The sequence below is a fragment of the Chrysochloris asiatica genome, unplaced genomic scaffold (assembly GCF_000296735.1).
Source record: "Chrysochloris asiatica unplaced genomic scaffold, ChrAsi1.0 scaffold00092, whole genome shotgun sequence".
NCBI classification, from domain to species: domain Eukaryota; kingdom Metazoa; phylum Chordata; class Mammalia; order Afrosoricida; family Chrysochloridae; genus Chrysochloris; species Chrysochloris asiatica.
The window spans coordinates 3,686,525-3,706,683 of NW_006408610.1; the positions used below are offsets into that span (position 1 = coordinate 3,686,525).

Consider the following 20,159-nt stretch of genomic DNA (forward strand, 5'->3'; position numbering starts at 1 on the left):
CCACGTCATTGTTTCTGCCTTCATTTCTGGCATCACTGCTTCTCTGGGTAGGGTCCCGCACTCTGCTCTTCTCACCTAATGGTATCAGAGACCTCCGCTCCTGGACTGCAAAATCAACCACTCCCCTTCTTTTGTTAAAAAAAATGTCTATGTTTACATTTCTGACCCTCACAGTCAGTCCTGATAGCAATTATTCACTATTGCACCCCACAAGAGCCCTATCCCCGTCGCCTTTCATCAGCCCCATCCCAACAGATTGGAAACCATTCAGTGGAGATTCTACCTTTCCCTGCCCCCTCTGGAACTAGGCTCCCTCTTGAAAGCTTGTAAGCCAGTCACTTCTTGCCTTTGTAGTCCCCCCATTTTGGGTAGTCAATGTCTAAGTTGCCCATCTCTGTCAACCCTATGTACCCAGAGGGTGGGAATGATCCTTGCTTTAAAGATTAGTTCCCTCTTTTGAGCTACTACATCCATAAGTATAGGTCAAGTTCATCAAATTGTAGCAGATTACTCTTTTTTTTCTACTTCTTTCTTCTTCTAGTCAAGTTCTGCTCATCCAGCCATTGAAGCCAGGTCAAGTGAGTACTATCTGCAAGTATGGGTGTTCTTGTGCATCTTTCCTCACTTCATATCAGCTGGACACTTCACACTCTGCTCTAGTCCTCTGTGGCCATGTCACTTGCCTCTGGGCCCAGGAGTCCCCAGGCCTTGCCATACTGCTAGCCAACCAAGTCTTAACCCAGGTTCACAGGAGTCTATTGAACGTGGTCACCAGCCAGACCACATGCCTGCTCGTGGTCTTAGTCTTGGAAGGGGGTTTGCTTTGAGGGGATTCGACCATTTGCCTTGATGGCTTCCAGGCAAACAACTTTCTTGTTCTTGTAGTAGTCAATGAGACTGCCGTTACTGTTATTGATTTTTCCTGCCAGTCTTTCACAGAGTATCTTCTCCTCTTCTAGCTGATCCAGGTTGGTCTACTTGTCCTTTCAAGTGGAAATTTCCTACCTCAGAAGATTCTGGGTGGGGTTCAGGATTCCACCTATGGTCTTATGCAATGCAAAGGCTCCCCAGGAAGCCTCTTTCACTGGGCAAGTTCTAGCCCCCTTTAAGGTATTCCAAGCAGTTATAGGCTGAAGATGGATTTATAAGCTTTCTATTGTGATGTTTCTGGCTATTCCTTTCTCTTCTTCTCAAGTGTCTATTTTACAATGGTAGGCAAGGGGGAAACCAAGGTGAATCATTGATTTTTAAAGTCTTGGTATAGCATTGATTTTTAGTGACCATACTGGTTACTTCAGAGAGAACTCAACATAGGGAATTGGTTAACTAGGTGTCGGAAGACTGGAAAAGCAAAGAAAGAGAACTTGAGGACATGGAAACAAAGGGGAAAGATTGGACTTACCAGAACCTCACAACTCAGAGAAGGTGCTTCACAGATTTGGTGCTAGTACTTCTGTATGATGAAGTTGATTTCTGTATGGGCATACCAGAAAGAAAAGTTGAAGACCAGCTTGCCAGTAAAAGACAGTTGCTGGGGAATACTGGCAGGAACAGCAAGCAAACAGGAAGGAGAAAATCTCCTTCTCTTTCCTCTTCCCTTCCTGTCTCCCTCCAGTCCCCCATGTTGGTGGGCCCTAACAAGAAGCCAGCTGACAGAGGAGACATATGAATGATAGAGTTCCAGCCCCAGCATCGTGAAGGGTGAATGTGGACTTGAATGGCAGCACTGAAATAAGTGACACATGTGATTAAACACTTTGAGTGAAACAGATTTAAAGAACTGGTACCAGTTTCAGCTAGTTTTGTTTTGTTTGAACTTTTTAATGACTGGAAAACCATAGCTGGAAATAATTACTTCTGAGAAGCATATTGTAGATCAGGAGTCAGCAAACTTATTTTGTAAAAGGTCAGATGGTAAATAATTTGTGCTTTCTGGGTCATAAGGTCTCTGTCTCAATGACTTAGCTCTCCCTTTGTAGCATGAAAGCAGCTGTAGACAATGTGTAAACAAATGAGTGTGGTTGTAGTCTAGTAAAACTTTATTTATAGAAACAAGCAATGGGTTACATTTGACGGCTGGGCTATAATTTACAGACTCCTGATGTAGAGTGTACACTTAGAGTGAAGTTAATCAATTATAGAGCTTTAAATGCCCTTTTTGATGATGAATGTGATGCCATTACTCTTCAGTTTGTTATTCCTGGCATAATAGACCATATGAATGACAGATTCACAATGGCCAGTACTGGTCCTTTTAAGCTTGTTGTTTTTGCTATTGTTGTTAACTGCCATCAAGTTGGTTCTGATTCATAGTGACCCTATATAGGGTTTCCAGGGAGTGGCTGGTGGGTTTGAACTGCTGATGTTGCAATGCTTATCCTTATCAAATGCCACACTTGAACAGCCCTGTATATAAATATTTATGCATTCCATTTCATGTTTGACGACTTCCAGTATGTCTCAATCCATACTTTGTATATTCCATGTTCCTATTATAATAGTTATCTGCAGCTATTCTCATTTTGAGTTGTACCACATCAACAAATGAAGGTCCTGAAAGTTTGTCTCCATCCACATTATTAAAATGGACTCTACTTTGAGGTAAAAACTCTTACCCCGTCATATTTTATGTACCTTCCAGTCTGTGGAGCTCATCTTTTGGCACTGTATCAATGTTCTCAGCTATTCATAAGGTTTTCATTGACCAGGGATTTTGTGTGTAGTGTGTGTTTTCCAGGTCCTCCTTCCTGGTCATGTTGGTCTGAAAGCTCCACTGAAACCTGTCCACTGTGGGTAATCTTGCTGGTGTTTGAAATAGCAGTGACATAGCTTCCAACATCACGGCAACATACAAACTACCACAGTTATGACAAATCAGTGATGGTGGATATGAATTCATGTTTCAAATAACCTCCTTGAAAAGTTTTCATTTGAGAGGCCATCTTTTTCTTAAATCTAATTAGATTAGCTTAATAAAACAGAAAGGGAGAGGGAGTGAAAAACCACCACCCAGAAACCTCAGTCTAGCTAAAGAAAGCACATAAGAGAATAGGGAAAGTGAAGTTTGGGCTCAGTCATTCTCTTGTTCACATATTATTAGTACAAGGGCACTTCCAAAAGTTTCTGGAAAATTGTCATTATCTTTTCATTCCATTTTTCCTTAAACTTTTTGAAGCCCCTTCATATTATCTTTAATACACCGTTTCTTTCAAGGAAATGTTTACTTCATTTTGTGATCTTAATATCAAAATTGACATAAATCCAACAGCATAGGCACACTTATCCTTATTATGGATCTTTACTCTTACCTCAGGTTTCTGACATTGGTCGTGTTTGACTGGCATGTAACCTCATAAGAATGCCAGTTTCTAGCAGTGCATTCCTGATGCTTAATTTCTTATTTCTTAGTTAAAAGAAAACGTAAGTAGAATATTTAATACCTTTTTGCATTCCGGTTGATCATGCTGTGCACCCCTCTGAATTCAGAGACACCACGGAGAGAGGCTTGTTTCCTTAGAGAGTCCTTTGTTACATTATTGAGACCGTGCATTGATCATCCTGCAGCTGGACTTCTCGTCCATCAGTTTATCATACTGTGGTGACGTCCATGTTGCTGTGATTTTGTAAACTATGCCATGAGTATTTTAAATATCAGTAAGGTCACCCACGATGGACAGGTTTTTTCTGGGCTTCCAGACTAAGACTGACTAGGTAGGAGAGATGAATTGCAAATATTTCGTCACTGAAAACTTTATGAATAGCAGTTAAACATTGTCAGATAGCATCAGAATATTGAATATTGAAACATGATGAAGAACACAAAAATATTGTCAGATATAGTGCCAAAAGATGAGCCCCACAGGTTGGAAGGCACGCAAAATAAGACTGAGAAAAAGCAGCCTTCTCCAAAGTAGAGTTGACTGATGACACGAATGGAGTAGAGCTTTCGAGACCTTCATTAGCTGATGGGGCACAATTCAAAATGAGGAGAAACAACTGTAAACATCCATTATAATCAGAAGATGAAATGTGTGAAGTATGAATTTAGGAAAACTGGAAGTTTCAAAAATGAAATAGAATGTAAATTAATGTTCTCCCATGTAAACGATCTCATAATTCACAATAAAACATTTAAGGAAAAAAAATGAAATAGAATACATAAAGATTGATATCCAGGGCATTAGTGAGCTGAAATGGACTGGTACTGGCCATTTTGAATCTGACAATCACATGGTTTACTCTACTGGGAATGACAAAGAGGAATGGTGTCACATTCATCATCAAAAACAACATATGAAGATCTATCTTGAAGTACAATGCTGTCTGTATGCATACAAGGAAGACCAGTTGATACCATTATTATTCAAATTTGCACAACAATCACTAAAGCCAGTGTTGGTGAAATTGAAGAATTCTACCAATTTCTTCCATCTGAAACTGGTCGAACATGCAATCAAGATGTATTGATAATTACTGGTGATTAGAATTCAAAGGCTGTAAACAAAGAAGAAGGAGGAGGATCAGTAGTTGAAAAATACGGCCTTGATGATAAAAATGATGCTGGGGATCATGTGATATAATTTTGCAAGACTAATGATTTCTTCATTGCAAATACCTTTTTTAAACAACATAAAAGATGGCTATAAATGACCCTGTATGGGGTTTCTGGGAGCGACTGGTGGGTTTGAACTGCCAATCTTACAGTTATCAGTCCAGTGCTTATCCTACAGTGCCACGCCAGAGCTCATTATATGCTTATTATTTAAATACAGTTACATAATTTATATAGTTGAAATTACGTTTAAAATTAATATTATCATCAGCATAGCATTCTCACTGCATGACTAGAAAAAGTATGTAGTAGGTACTTAACCAAAATATAATCTTTATCTTTAGAGCAAATCAAGCTTCTGTCCCCTTATCCAGAGTAGGTCACATCTAGTTTGTTCTTTGTTTTCTAGTAAAAATATTTTGTTTACACCCTAAACAACATGTATTAAAAATCTTCACATTTAATTGAATAGTTAAAATATTTTCAGATGTTTAGCCATAGATTTGTTAAAGTCTGGAGTTTATCCCAAATCTCTGTAATTGGCATACTAGCAAGGTACAGGAACAATGTGGTCTTATTTTCTCAATTTGATCATGGGACTGGATACTAATACTTGTTATTTCCAAATAAAAATACTTGACTCTACACATGAACCTCACCAGATGGAATACACAGAAATCAAATAGACTACTTCTGTGGAAAGAGACAGTGGAAAAGTAGCATATCATCAGCCAAAACAAGGCCAGGGGCAGACTGTGGATCAGCTCACACACAAGTTCAGACTGAAGCATAAGAAAATTAAAACAAGTCCACGAGAGCCAAAATATAACCTTGAACAAATCCTACCTGAGTTTAGAGATCATCTCAGGAACAAATTTGAAGCAGAAGTTCACTAAAAAGACAGGAAAGAAAGAAAAACACAAAATAGGTCAGAAGAGAGGCTCTGAAACGGTGCTGTTGAATGCCGAGAGACTAAAGTGACTGGAAGAAATAAGGAAGTAAATGAGTTGAACAGAAGATTTCAAAGGTCAGCTCGAAAAGACAAAGTCAAATATTGAATGAAATGTGCAAACACCTGGAGTTAGAAAACCAGAAGGGAAAAATACACTCATCATTTTTCAAGCTGAAAGAACTGAGAAAAAATTCAATCCTCGGCTTGGAATACTGAAGGATTCTATGGGCAAAATATTGAATGCAGAAAGCATTGAAAAAAGATGGACAGGGTACACAGAATCACTGTACCAAAAAGAAATGGATGATGTTCAATCATTTCAAGAGGTAGCATATGATCAAGAAACAGCAGCACTGGAAGAAGTCGTCCAAGGTAACCTGAAGGCATTGATAAAGAACAAGGCACCAAGAATTGATGGAATATAAATTGAAATCTTTTAACAAAGTAATGAATCACTGGGGGCACTCACTTATCTATGCCAAGAAATTTGGAAGACAGCTGCTTGGCCAATTTACTGGAAGAGATCCATATTTGTACCCATTCCAAATAGAGATGACCCAATGGAATATAGAAATCATCAGACAATATCATTAATATCATTATCAGATGCAAGTAAAGTTTTGCTCGACTGATTTCAAAACCAGTTGCAACAGCATATTGACAGGGAACTGCCACAGGTTCAAGCCAGCTTTCAGATGAGGATGTGGAACCAGGTATATCATTGTTGATGTCAGATGGATCTTGGCTGAAAGCAGAGAACACCAACCCCCAAAAAGTGTTTACATGTGCTTTATTGACTACACAAAGATTTTTGATTGCGTGAATCATGGCAAGTTATGGACAACATTGTGGAGAATGAGTATTCTGGAACACTTAATTGTGATCCTAAGGAACCTATACATAGACCAAGAGGCAGTTGTTCAAACAGAACAAGGGAACACCAAATAGTTTTAAATTATAGGTGTGCACCAGGGTTGTATTCTTCCACCATACTTATTCAGTCTGTATGCTGAGCCAGTAATCTGAGAAGCTGGATTATATGAAGAAGAATGTGGCATCAGGGTTGGAGGAAGACTGATTAACAGGCTGCAGTATACAGATAATACAACCTTACTTGCTGAAAGCAAAGAGGGCTTAAACTACTTACTGATGAAGATCAAAGACCACAGCCTTCAATATGGGTTGCATTTCAATGTAAAGAAAACAGAAATCCTCACCACTGGACCAGTAAAAAACATCAAGATAAATGGATAGAAGATTGTAGACTAAGCAAAGACTTCATTTTGCTCAGACCAACCATCAACATTCATGGAAACAGCAGTCAAGAAATCAAACAATGTGTTGCATTAAGCATATCTGCGGCACAAAACCTCTTTAAAATGCTGAAGAGCAAAGATGTCAGTTTGAGGATTAAGCTGTGCCTGAACCAAGTCATGGTATTTTCAGTAGTTTCATATGCATGTGAAAGTTGGACAGTAAGGAAGGAAGACTGTAGAAGAATTGATGCATTTAAGTTCTGGTGGTGGAAGAGAATATTAAGTGGAATGCTAGACCAGCAAACAAATCTGTGTTGTGAGATGTACAGCCAGAATGCTTCTTGGAAGCCAGATAGCCAGACTTTGTCTCTCATACTTTGGACATATCAAGAGGAACCAGTCCCTGGAGAAAGACATCATGCATGGTAAAGTCAAGGGTCAGTGAATAAGAGGATGACCCCAGCGAGCTGGTTTGGCACAGTAGCAGCAGCAATGGGCTCAAGCATACAACGATTGTGTAGCGCAGTGTCTGGCACTGTTTTGTTCTGTTGAGCATAAGTTCATTGTAAAGACTGGACAGCATCTGTCAACAAGCATTCCTATACATGCCTCTGAGTTCAAAGACTCCATTGAGAGAGACTTGTTTCCTGATCCAATACTTTGTTACAGTATTTTTACAATATTGACAGTGCGTTAATCGTCCTGCTACTGGACTTTTTTTCTCTTATTCTTCCTTGCCTACATGCGTTGCTTGTAGTATTATTCTGACGACCGTGTATTTTCATTTTTCATACCCTTTCTCTTTCCTAATCCAGCGCTGCTTTCTCATCCCTGTGTCTACAACACTTTATATATGTTGTTGTTAAGTGCCATTCCATCGGTGCCAAACTCATAGCAATCCTGTATAGGATTTCCAAGGAGTGGCTGGTGGGTTCTAACTGCCAATTTTGTGGTTAGCAGTCCAGTACTTATCCTACAGTGCCACACCAGGACTATACTTTATATGTACTTCTGTTATCATTCTAATGACATCATGTTTTAATTGTGTGCGTTTGGATACAAGAGGGCTTCAAAAGGTTTTTGGAAAAATTAAAAGATAATGGAATTTTCCCATTCCATTATTAGCCAAAACAGCTAATAGAACTTTTTGAAGCCCCCTTGTATTTGCATATGTGTGTGTGTGTTTATATATAAGCAACATATCTTGGTTAATGACTGCATGCTTATTAGCACATAGTTGTGGATTGCAACATTCTATCTCTAAATATTTTATTAAACTATTGGAAATTGAACTTAAAAACCTAAATTTTGTCTAGCTTTGTAGCAGTTCATTCTTTGAGCTGCTTGTGGTGAATAAAACACTCTGCTGCCCCTCATAATTTGGTCAGTCTTGGTTTTGAAACTAAAGCCTCAATCTTCACTGAACCATCATCCTTAGGATAGTCTTCTCTGTACTGATATTTGGCACTAAGGAAACTTGAACCTGAGTTATATTTACATAGTACCCACCTTTCAGAAGAATTTTTGTAATTGATCTTGCTGGTATTGATGAGTTCATTAAATATTTATTGACCCACCTATATGTGATAAGGAATCCTGGTGTGCTGCATGTTAAGGCACTAAATTGCAAGTAAGGTCAGAGGTTCAAGCTCACTGGCCATTCTTCAGAAACCCTATACAGAGTCACTGTGAGTCAGAACCAACTCAGTGGCCCGTAACAACAACGTATGTGATAAAGAATCTGTTGGGGCTACCACAGTGAGTATTATACACCCAAGAAAGTTGAGACCCTGAGAAATGGGATGACAGTGTAAGATTGTGTTATTGTTATTGTGTGCCGTCAAGTTGATTCCAACTCATAGTGACCCTGTTTAGGATTCCCAAGGAGTGGCTGGTGGATTTGAACTGCCGACCTTACAGTCAGAAGTCCAGTGCTTATCCTACAGTGCCACACCAGGACTCTGTGTAAGATAATTTAACATGTTAATGACAGAACTGCAAATAGATCCTAAGTCTCCTGCCTCATGATCCATTGCTGTTTCCCTTGTTAAGTAGCTATAGAAATCTGACCCAGCCATCTGCTCCTACTTCCCCTGGTGAGTTAGGGTCGCTAGATAGATTTGTCTTTTACTCTAAGGATATTTCTCTCTTAAATAGGTGCCAGACATTAAGGATTAAACCACCCTACCTGTGAGAGGAGATTGCTACCCTTCCATGTAACTAGTTACTTGGAGTCCTGGTGTGACTCTGTGGGTTAATGTGCTGGACTGCAAAGTCGTTTTGAACCACAAGGTCAGCAGTTCAAGCTCATCAGTCGCTCCTCGGAAAACCCTATACAGGGTCGCTATGAGTCGGAAATAACTGAACAGCACTTAACAACAATAACTAGTTACTTAGTTAACTAGGAGTGCTGGTGTGGTGCTGTGGACTAATGCCCTGGACTGCAAAGTCGGTTTGAACCACAAGGTCGATGGTTTGAGCTCACTGACTGCTCCTTGGTAACCCTATATAGTGTTACTATGGGTTTGAATCAACTTAATGGCACTTACCAACAACAACAACAAAACTAGTTACTTAGTAAGTCTTGGAATCTATCATTCTATATGAGAGTTATGGTAGTTTGTGTGCTTAATATGATTTAAGAATAATTTGTCTTTACCATCTTCACTTTCTGCCACTCATCTGTCAGTTTGTCGTACTGTGGTGCCTTGTGGGTTGCCAGGAGGGACCAGTTGCTGGAGAAGGATATCATGTTTGACAAGGTGGAGGATCAGAGAAGGAGAGGAAGACCCCCAATGAGATGGATTGGCAAAGTGGCAGCATCAGTGGGTTCAAGCGTGGCAACAATTGTGAGGTTGGCCCAGGACCCAACAGTGTTTCGTTCTGTTGTGCATAGGGTCGCTATGAGTCGGTACCTACTTGATGGCACCTAACAACAACAACAGCAATCATCACTTCTATTTCTGCAACCCATAATACACAAAAAGCTAATGTGTTATGTTGTCCACTTGCACTGAGCATTTCTTATGGGCACACTGACTTTAGTCCCTATTTCTTTCCAGGGTCATCTAGTAGCAGGCACCCAAATCAGGCAACTCCAAAGAAAAGTGGCTTGAAGAATGGCCAAATGAAGAATAAAGATGATGAATGCTTCGGGGATGATATTGAGGAGATTCCAGACACAGATTTTGATTTTGAAGGGAACCTGGCCCTTTTTGACAAAGCAGCTGTGTTTGAGGAGATTGACACCTATGAGAGGAGAAACGGTACTCGGTCCCGGGGCATCCCAAACGAGAGGCCTTCTCGGTACCGCCACGACGAGAACATCCTGGAGTCAGAGCCCATTGTCTATCGAAGGATCACGGTGCCCAGCAACATGAGCAAGGAGTTCTGCACTGGTGAGTTGTTCAGGTCCCACATCCCATTGGTGGCTCTTCCTTTTCTATTATGTTTGAAACAGACCCAGATTTGGAGTCGGGGCGGGGGTTGTTTTTTTTAACCAGCAATTCAGTGGCTTGGTGATTGGTCCATTATTAATGCTGTTAGGGGATTTCAGACAGTGTAACATCCTCCTGCTGTGGAGGGGTTAATTTTACCACTTGTTCTTCTCTATTCAGCAGCTGGCCAGTTCTGGCTGCTCTGTAGTTAGGTTAGGGTTAACAAAGGCATAACCGGTTTCAGAAGTCAGTTACTGTTGAGTCCATCCAGCTCATGGCAACCCCAGGTGTTTTCAGAGTAGAACAGGAGTTTCATAGCTGTGACTTTTCGGAAGCAGGCCGTTCTTTCGAGACACCTTTAGTTGGATTCAAGCCACCAACCTTTCGGTTAGTAACCCAGTACTTAACTGTTTTCACCCCCCAGAGACTGACTCCTTTTAGTCATCAGGGAAATGCAAATCAAAATCGCACTCAGATAGACCTCACACTCACTAGGATGGCTATGAACAGAAGAGTGAAAATTAGTGTTTCCGTCTAAGGCCAGGCTATATTTGCTGCTCTGGTTAATCCAGGAAAGCTTTGGGCCTCCACCGATGATGGAGAATCAAACTGTCTAAATGGTTCCTCAGAGACCCAAAAGGAGTTTCACAGCTTTCCTGTAGGGCCTCAGGTTTTTCATCTGGAAAATGAGGATCACAGTGCGTGACTATGGAGCTCCTTTAAGAAGGACCATGAAAGCAGTGCCTTGAAGGATATGCTGAACTCAGATCCCTGCCGTTCTAAGCTCAAGTTCCAGGCCTTTGTACCCTCTGTGGGTGGCCTGAGCAATTAAAGGCATAGGGGGGCCGACTCTCTAGATTCAAATAATTCAAATCGCTTTTCCCTTTGGCTCTCCTATTGCTGCCTGTACTTCTTGTTAAATGTTCAACTGCCATACTAGTTCTTTGCAGCTGCAAAATAAAACAGCAACGACAACATTGGAGATAGATGTTGAAAACTCTGGTCCACTATTGGGATTTCAGGAGAATACATTTGTTTTTCACACTGCATAGCCTCCTGCTAGCCCTGGTTTTTGAGAACTGTCTAGCTATAATTCTTACATAACAAATTAGTGGCCTGGTAGTTACGTAGATCACTGCATGCGATAGTCTACGATTAACGCGCTGGACCACAGTGTCAGTTTGAACTGCAAGGTTGGTGGTTCAAGCTCACCAGCTGCTCCTTGGAAAACCCTATACAGGGTCACTATGGGTTAGAACCAGCTCGGCAACACTTAACAATAACAACATTATCTTGGTGATTTTGAAGTCTCATTTTTATCAGTAGACTTCAAATAAAATCTTAATTATAGCTTCTTGGCTTATGAAATAGATAAAAGTTGTAGAAAGATGGTCTGTCTTGTTTCTGCCCCCGTCCATTCACCTTAGATCCATATTCTTAACTGGGTCCCTTGGAATACAGTTTGCATGATCTTACCAGCTGAAGGAAGAATCAATCATTTTAAAAAGTAGAGAATGAACTGGGTACTGTTTTCAGCTTGTTTGAAGTTTGGAATTAAGGGAATGTAAATCTTGAGTTCTGGTAGCGGTTATAAGGGAAATTATGACAACAGCTTAAATGGAGGAAAGTCAGAGCTATGACTTAATTGTAGTCAGCAGTGGGGCTCTGTTATATTTGCTGTTGCTGAATGTAGACACTTGTAAGTGCTTTCCATGTGAAAAACAGACAGGGGAAAACTTCTCATTGTTCCAGTCTTCTACCAGAGGCTCATTACTCATTCTTCCTTAAGTGGCACTGACAGTGTGGTTGGCTGAAATCCTTTGATCGGTACCACCTGTGTGAAGGTAAAGCGCCTAGCTCAATCAGGCTTAATTTTAATGGGTAACTGTCATTCAGCACGTCTGGTACCACACCCAGATCCTGCCTACTGCCTCCTGCTTCTACTTTTTTTCTGTCTCATTTGCCTGCTAAGCTGCTTCTGCTGGTAGTTCTCTAGCTGCAGTCCAGGTGGTGGTGGTGAGGCTGTTAAAGGGTGCAGTGTATGAGTTCCCTGAAACTTGTTACATTGTAGGAATTCTGGTGTAGGAGTCCTGGTATGGCGCTGGACTGCAAAGTAGGTTTGAGCCGCAAGGTCGGCAGTTCAAGCTCACCAGCTACTCTTCAGAAACCCTATACAGGGTCGCTATGGGTTGGAACCGATTCGACGGCACTTAACAACAACAACAATACTAAATAAATTCCTGGGTTTGGGAAGACTATAATCTGCTTTGGAGTGAAGTGCTAAAAGGATAAATTCTCAAATCTAAAAGAGCTAAGGTAGACAAAGGGAGGGGTGGGAATTTTTCTCCTATGCACATTCCACCTGGTAGCATAGTGGGTTATGTGTTGGGCTGCTGATCTCAAAGTCAGCAAGTCAAGTCCACCAGACACTCTGGAGGAGATAGACGAGGCTGTCTGCTCCTGTAAAGATTTACAACTTCAAAGACCCCCATGCAGGATCGATGAGTCGGCATACCACCACACAGTCAATGTCCCCAGGAAAGATTTTCACACCTTTTTAACGACCGAAGTGAAAAGTTCTCTTTTCTCATCTGAAACCATTTTCCCAGAACTGTAGTCAACAAACATACTACAAACCAAGAAGTGCAGTATGGCAGCTGTGATGAGTAGGAACCAGGTGCTCCTCACTCGTGCGTGACAGTAAAGGGTACAAGACACCCAGCAGCCTCCTGCCATCTGAATTTTCTCTTTGTTCTCAGCAGTGATAAGAGCAGAAAGGAAACTTGCCAATAGCCTCTCTGTTGGAAATAGAGCCAACAAGCCCTTATCTTGCTGAGCAGCTTCTCTTCGAAGTGGTTTTGATCTGCTCCTGCTGTAAGGCACAGCCCTGCAGCAGGCTTCTGCTGACTGGTATTCAGCACTGGGGACACTTTGCTAGTTGGATCTACTAGCCAAGTGTTAGGGTCAGAAAGAAAGAAAGGAACTCTCTGGAATTTTTGGAGAAAGAGTCTAGGATCATTACAATATAATAGGGCTCTTATCACCTCATAGCATTTTCTCACTTTACAGATTGAGGACATTGAGGCCCACAGAGGTGAAGGTTTTTATAAATCTTACCCAGCATCATTCCTTCCTTCTTCTGAATGCAGATAAGTGAAAGAAGAGAAAGACTATAAGGAGAGAAGGGTACGCAAGGAGGCTTCTAAAATTTGGTGGAAAAATGGAATTAAAAAGTGATGAAATTTTTCCAGACTTTTTGAAGCCCCCTCAGTATTGTTTCTTTTTTGTGTTTTCTCTCTTTCGCATTCCCATAGAGATGGACCGATTTAGCTCAGTTTGGGGGGGCGTTGTCTGGCTAGTTCCGCAATCTAACCCAGTTGCCATAGAGTTGCTGCTGACTCAGTGACTCCGTGTGTGCCAGTTTAGGATTCTGCCGCATCAGCTCTTCAGTGACTCCTTTTTTTGTTGTTAGTAGACCAGGTCTTTCTTCTGACGAGCTCTGAACTCTTTCAGTTAGCAGCTAAGCCTGTTCATTATTTACACCACCCAGGGACTACACTCCCTAGTTGAGCCTTGTGTTGTCCATGTCTCAGAATCCCAAATACCTTATTTTTCGTTACTCTCCTTAGGAGCAAAAGAAAGAAAGAACAGCTTATTTATTACTTATTTGGTGATAGCTTGGGTTCTAAGATCTGGACTGTGGTGGTTTGCTGTGGTGCCCTGCGTGATCACTGCATGCCACGTGGTATAAGCAGTAGATGAGCCGTTATTCTCTAATTGCTCATACTGGAGCTCTTGGCAGTACGCTTTGCCAACTGTGGTTGTGGGTGGGGGTGTCACAGTAAACCCATCAATTGCAAAAACACATTCAGGAAGCAACTAAATTTAGTCCTTTGTTTAACCCACATTTTTCTCTCTGGAATCCAAGTCTTGCTTAATCAGAATCAGTATGTGCTGATCATTTGGTCTCATACCAGGGGGCTTCAAAATGTTCATGGAAAAAATGGATTTAAGAGACAATGGGATTTTTCTATGAACTTTTTGAAGCCCCCTAGTATGAGACCAAATGGTCAACATATACTTTAAAAGAAAGAGCGGAATAGGAACGAGCAGAATGGAAACAGAATAGAAATCATGGGGATGTTCACACATTGTGACCAGTGTAACCAATGTCGGTGAACAGTTTGTGTAGAAATTGTTGAATTGGAACCTGAACTGCCATGTAAACCTTCACTGAAAACACAATAAGTAGACTGTTTAAAAGAAAATGTTTTTTTACAGCCTACCTACTATATGTCAGGTATTGTTTAAGATATACGAGGTAAAGCTCTGTATAACCTATCACTATCACTTCAGGGGCCTAAAAGTATGCAAGCAGGTGCCATTGCATTGATTCTGAATCCTGGAGAGCCAGGTATGTTAGAGCACAGCTGCGCCCTGTCACGTTTGCCACCGCTGAGTTTTTAGAAGTAGATAGCCAGGCCTTTCTTCTGGTGGAATTGAACTGCCAGCCTTTTGGTTAACAGTTGAATGTGTAGACAGACAGATAATAGAAGTGTGTACAAGGTTTTGAGGTGGCAGAAAGGGAAGGGTGGAGGCCTTTTTTAGGAGAAGCAACATTGTTATTGGCCACATTAATAGCTGACTTTCATTGGGGATTCACTTCATTCCAGGTATCATTCTGTGCTCTTCATGTGGGTTACCGCACTTCATCCTCAGGTCGTCTCTGTGAGGTCGTACTGTTAGCCTCATTTTGTTATTAGCCTCATTTTGCTAAAAGTAGGCATTTCAGTAAACCTTTGACTAGGAATGACTTATGTTGTTGTTATGTTCCGTGGAGTCAGTTCCGATTCATAGCGACCCAGCTCAGGATTTCCGAGGCTGTAAGTCTTTACAGGAGCAGAAAGCCTCATCTTTCTCCCGCGGAACAGCTGGTAGTTTCAAACTGCTGACCTTGAGGTTAGCAGCCCGATTCGTAACCACACGCTACCAGAGCTCCTTAATAATCAACTTGAATTCTTCATCCCCTAGTTTCTAGTAATTTTCTCTCAGGTATATTTATATATCAGCATTTCATTTTGGGTTGTTGTATTTGCTATGGGTTGATTCTGACTTATAGCGACCCTATGCACAACAGAATGAAGCATTGCCCGGTCCTACACATCCTCACAATTGTTGTTGTGTTTAAGCCCATTATTGCTGCCACTGTGTCACTCCATCTTGTTGGGGATCTTCTTTTTTGTTGAGCTTCCATTTTACCAAGCATGATGTCCTTCTCCAGGGCCTGTTTCCTCCTGACAACATGTCCAAAGTAGGAGAGGTGGAATCTTACCATCCTTGCCTTTAAGGAACATTCTGGCCATACTTCTTCCTAAACAGATTTGTTTGTTCTCTGGCAGTCCATGGTAATTTCAGTATTCTTTGTCAACACTATAATTCAAATGCATCTGTTCTTCTCGGGTCTTCCTTGTTCATTGTCCAATTTTTGCATGCATATGAGGTGATTAAAAATACCACGGCTGGGGTCAGGTCAGGTGCACCTTAGTCCTCAAACTGACATCTTTGCTCTTTAACACTAGAAAGAGATCTTTTGCAGCACATTTACCTAAAGCACTTAAAAACTCCCACCATTTCTTTTCTACTCTTGTGTCTCAGAGTGTATACAGAACTCTTGGTGGGAAGCAGTGGGGTGCTATCAGTGCTGGTAGTCTCTGAAGTTACCCCATCTGTGCTTACTGAAGGATGCTGCTTTACCTCTGCACTACGTGTTTGCTGGGATTAGGGGCCCACCACATGCGTGAAGTTGACCTCACCTAGAGTTTACTGTTGTGCAGTTGGAGTGAGGCACTCTTTGGTCTGAGCTGCCTTCGAATCCAGCACCATGTACGCATATCCAAGTAGCTTGTTAAAGTACTTCTGGTTTCTAAAGAGGAGCAGCTGGTGGAGCCACAGTTGTTTGTCCCTGTTACTTTGTGGCTTGCCTCATTTGCAATTTCACTTAGGCTAGCTAAGTCTTTGAGCCTCCGGGAGCATATCTTACTCTCAGGACAAGTCTGGCTCTCACCATTTTACTGGCAGTTGTCTACTATAGCTGGCATTCCATTTCTGCTTCTTAGTTCTGGCTAGAGTCACTCCGGAAGTTTCTAATGCTTTGAAGACTAGCCATGCCTTTATCTCCTCAAGAATAGGGATCTCCTAAAAATGAGACACTTATGTGTATCAAAGGATTTTACTAAAGAAGTCAAAAGAGAACCCACAGTGAATGGTCGATTATACAGTCCCGGAATGGAGGACCCTGGGACCATCAGGGGAGAAGAGCAGTAGTGGAGTGTAGTACCCTACCCAGAGAAGCAGCAATACCAGAGATGGAGGCAGAGATGATGACGTGGCGAGACAGAGCAGCTGAGGACTCAAGATTCATGGAAAGAGAGGGGATGTGTGCTGGCGGCTGGAGGGCAGGATTGCAAGGTGTGCCCTTTGGCTATTTGAATGATTATATATTCCTGAGTGCTTTCATACACATACAAAAAAAACCCAGAGGGAATAGAAGCAAATACTGTTGAATGATGAAGTATGAAGGGGATTGTAATCATTGCAATGAAACAAATACGTAGGATGAATGTAAAACTGATGTTCCCCTATGTAAACTATCACTCAATTCACAATAAAAACTTGAAGAAAAAAAAAAAAAGGAACCCACAGACTGGGAAAATAATGTTTGGCAGTGACACATCAGATAAAAAGAGTACTCTCCAAAAATGTATAGAATACTTCAATGCTTCAACAAGAAGATGACCAATAATCCAATTAAAAATGGGTGGAGGACATGAACAGACACTTTAGCAAATCAGACATTCAGGCAGCCAACAAACTATTATTAACCATTAGAGATGCAAATTAAAACAATAATGAGCTACCATCTTACTCCAGCATTAATAACAAAGTTCCAGAAAACAGAAAACAACAAAAGCAGGTGAGGTTGTGGAGAGACTGGGACCCTCCTACACCGTTGGTGGGACTGTAAAATGCTACAACCACTGTGATATGGAAAATGGTATGGCACTTTCTCAAAAAGTTGGAAATAGAAGAGAATTGCCAGAGGTTTAAGCTTGATTCAAGTGAGGATGTGAAATGACGGATATCATTGCTTACATCAGCTGGAACTGGGCTAGGAGGAAATGCAAGAAAGATGTTCACCTGCATGTTATTGACGATGCAAAATCATCTACATAATGAAAACATTGTGTAGATCATGACAAGCTATGGACAATATGGTGGAGAATGAATATTTCCAAACTCTTAATTGTGCTCATGAGGAACCTGAACATAGACCAAGAGGCAGTTGTTCAAACAAAACAAGGGAACACCGAATGGTTTAAATTCAGGATATACTTCAGCTAGGATGTATTCTTTCATCATACTTATTCGATCTGTTTGCTGAGCAAATAATTTGAGAAACTGGAATATATGAAGAACACAGCATCAGGATTGGAGGAAAGCTCAGTAACAACCTGTGATATGCAGATGATACAACCTTGCTTGTTGAACACTAAAAGGACTTAAAATACTTACTGATGAAGATCAAAGAACTCAGCTTTCAGTATGAGTTGCACCTCAATGAAAAGAAAAGGAAAGTCCTCACTACTGAAACAGTAAATAACATTATAGTAAATGGCAAAAAGATTGAAGTTTTCAAAGACTTTATTTTGCTTGTTTCAACCATCCACGCCCAAGAAAGGAGCAGTCAAGAAAATAAAAGATGCAATGCATTAGGCAAATCTGTTGCTTAAGACCTCTTTAAAGTGTTCAAAAGCAAAGATGTCAATTTGAAGACTATAGTGCTCCTGACCTAAGCCATGGTATTTTCAATAGCCTTGTGTGCATAAGAGAGTTGGATAATGAATATGGAAAAAAACAGTAACAACAAAAGACTGTAGAAGAATTGATGCATTTGTGTTATGCTGTTAGAAATGAAAAATAAAGGTACTATGGACTGCCAGAAGAACAAACAAATCTGTGTTGGAATAAGTACAATCAGAATGCTCCTTAGAAGTCAAGATGGCTAGACTTAATCTCTCGTACTTCAGACAGATTGTTAGGACAGACCACTCCCTTAAGAAGAGCATCATGCTTGGTACAGTGGAAATACTGTGATATAGGGAGACCTCCAGTTAGGTGAATGGTCACAGTGACAGCAACAATGACCTCAAGAGTAATTGTGTGCATGGTGCAGGAATTAGCAGTATTTCATTCTCTTATACAGAGGGTCACTATGGGTCTGAACTTATTTGGCCACTCTTATCAACAACAACAACATGTATTGGATTGGGAATGTGGTATCTCTGTGGGATAAGCACTGGACTATGAGCCACAAGGTCGATGCTCCTGCAAAGCTTTACAGCCTAGGAAGGTCTTAGGGTCACTATGTGTCAGAACCAATTCAATAGCACTTAACATCAACATGTATAATATTCAGTTTCTGCAATTACAGATTGTTTTACCGGTTCCTTTGCAATTTGGATAAGGATTATGATAATAGGCATCCTTGTCTCATTTCTATTCTCAATTGAGTATAAATTTGGTTTTTGATTTTGCATATATGCCTTTGAAAAATTTCCCTCCAATTCCTATTTTGATGAGTGTTTTCATTAGGAGAAGGTGTTGACTTTTATCAATTCTACATTAAATAATATCATAAAAAAAAAAAAAAGTTGGAAATAGAAATACCTTTTGACCCAGCAGTCCCTCTGCTTGGTCTATATCCTCAAGAACCAAGGTCTGTGACACAAGTAGATGTCTGCACACCCATGCTCAGTGCAGCACAACTCACAATAGCAAACAGATGGAGGCAGCCTAAATGCCCACCAACAGAAGAATGGTTCAAAAAACTTTGGTACGTACATACAATGGAAGGATATTACATGACATTGAAGAATAACAAAGAATCTTCAAAACCCCTCACAACATGGATGAACCTACCTGGAGGATATTTTGCTGAGTCAAGATAGTCAATCACAGAAGGACAAATATTGTATGAGACCGCTGTTATAAAAACTAAGAAAAGATTTTTTTGTTAAATCAAGCATTCTATGATGGTTACTGGGAAAGGTTGTTGTTGTTGTTATATGCCATCGAAGGTAGAGGGGAGGAAATTATTCACTGGCTAGAGGAGAGACACATGTTTACATGGATGACCGGGCAGACATTCTACAAAAAGAGGTTGGCAGAGGAAAGATGAAGGTAGCAGAAGACACAGGAGTACAAGAGCTTAAAGGAAATAGAGGTAAATACTGTTAACTGAGGAGTCCTAGTGTGGTTCTGTAACCCTATACAGTGTCGCTATGAGTTGGAACCAACTCAACAGCACTTAACAGCAACTGTTAACTGATGGTACATGGTGGGGATTGCAATCATTGTAATGAAGTAAAGTATATGATTTGCTGAATGTAAAACTGATTATCTGCTCTGTAAACCTTCACTCAATTCACAATAAAACGAAAAAAAGAATAGTTAGGAAATAATCTGCTTTCACTTTTTTTGGATATGTGTGCAGAAGAAATTCAGGAAGAAATAAATCTTTGAATCTGAAGTGGCCTTTGAAGAAGTTTACCCTAAGGCTAGTGAGATCTCCTTCAACAGCTGTTTACAGGTCACATGTGTGCTGCTCAGCCTGGCTTCTTCACATCAGCCTTTGGGCCGAACAATGTGGAAGTGATGAAGACATGAAGAAGAGTGCTGAGCGTGGCACCCTTCTGTAGAAATAAGCTGTGCAGAGAGAGAGGGAGCTTCTATTCTGGCCGGCCCCAAGTGGACTTAATGCTTTTGTCTTGATATTCTAAGGTTAACCCTGGGAAGTGCTCTGCTTGTTACAAACTGGTTATAATATTATCTCTCATTCTCGTTTCATTGACAGCTGTAACATACATAGTAATATTAAGAGAAATCTTACCAACTGATTTTAC

The 20,159-nt window shown here is 40.8% G+C and overlaps 1 protein-coding gene across 1 annotated transcript in view; it reads left to right on the top strand.

The window, feature by feature from the left end:
* EDC3 (enhancer of mRNA decapping 3) overlaps positions 1-20,159 on the top strand; it is a 54,446-nt gene that overhangs the window by 24,445 nt on the left and 9,842 nt on the right. Inside the window, exon 3 of the mRNA XM_006866485.1 lies at positions 9,823-10,158. Within this exon, the coding sequence (XP_006866547.1) occupies positions 9,823-10,158 (336 nt within the window). The remainder of the gene's footprint in view (positions 1-9,822; positions 10,159-20,159) is intronic.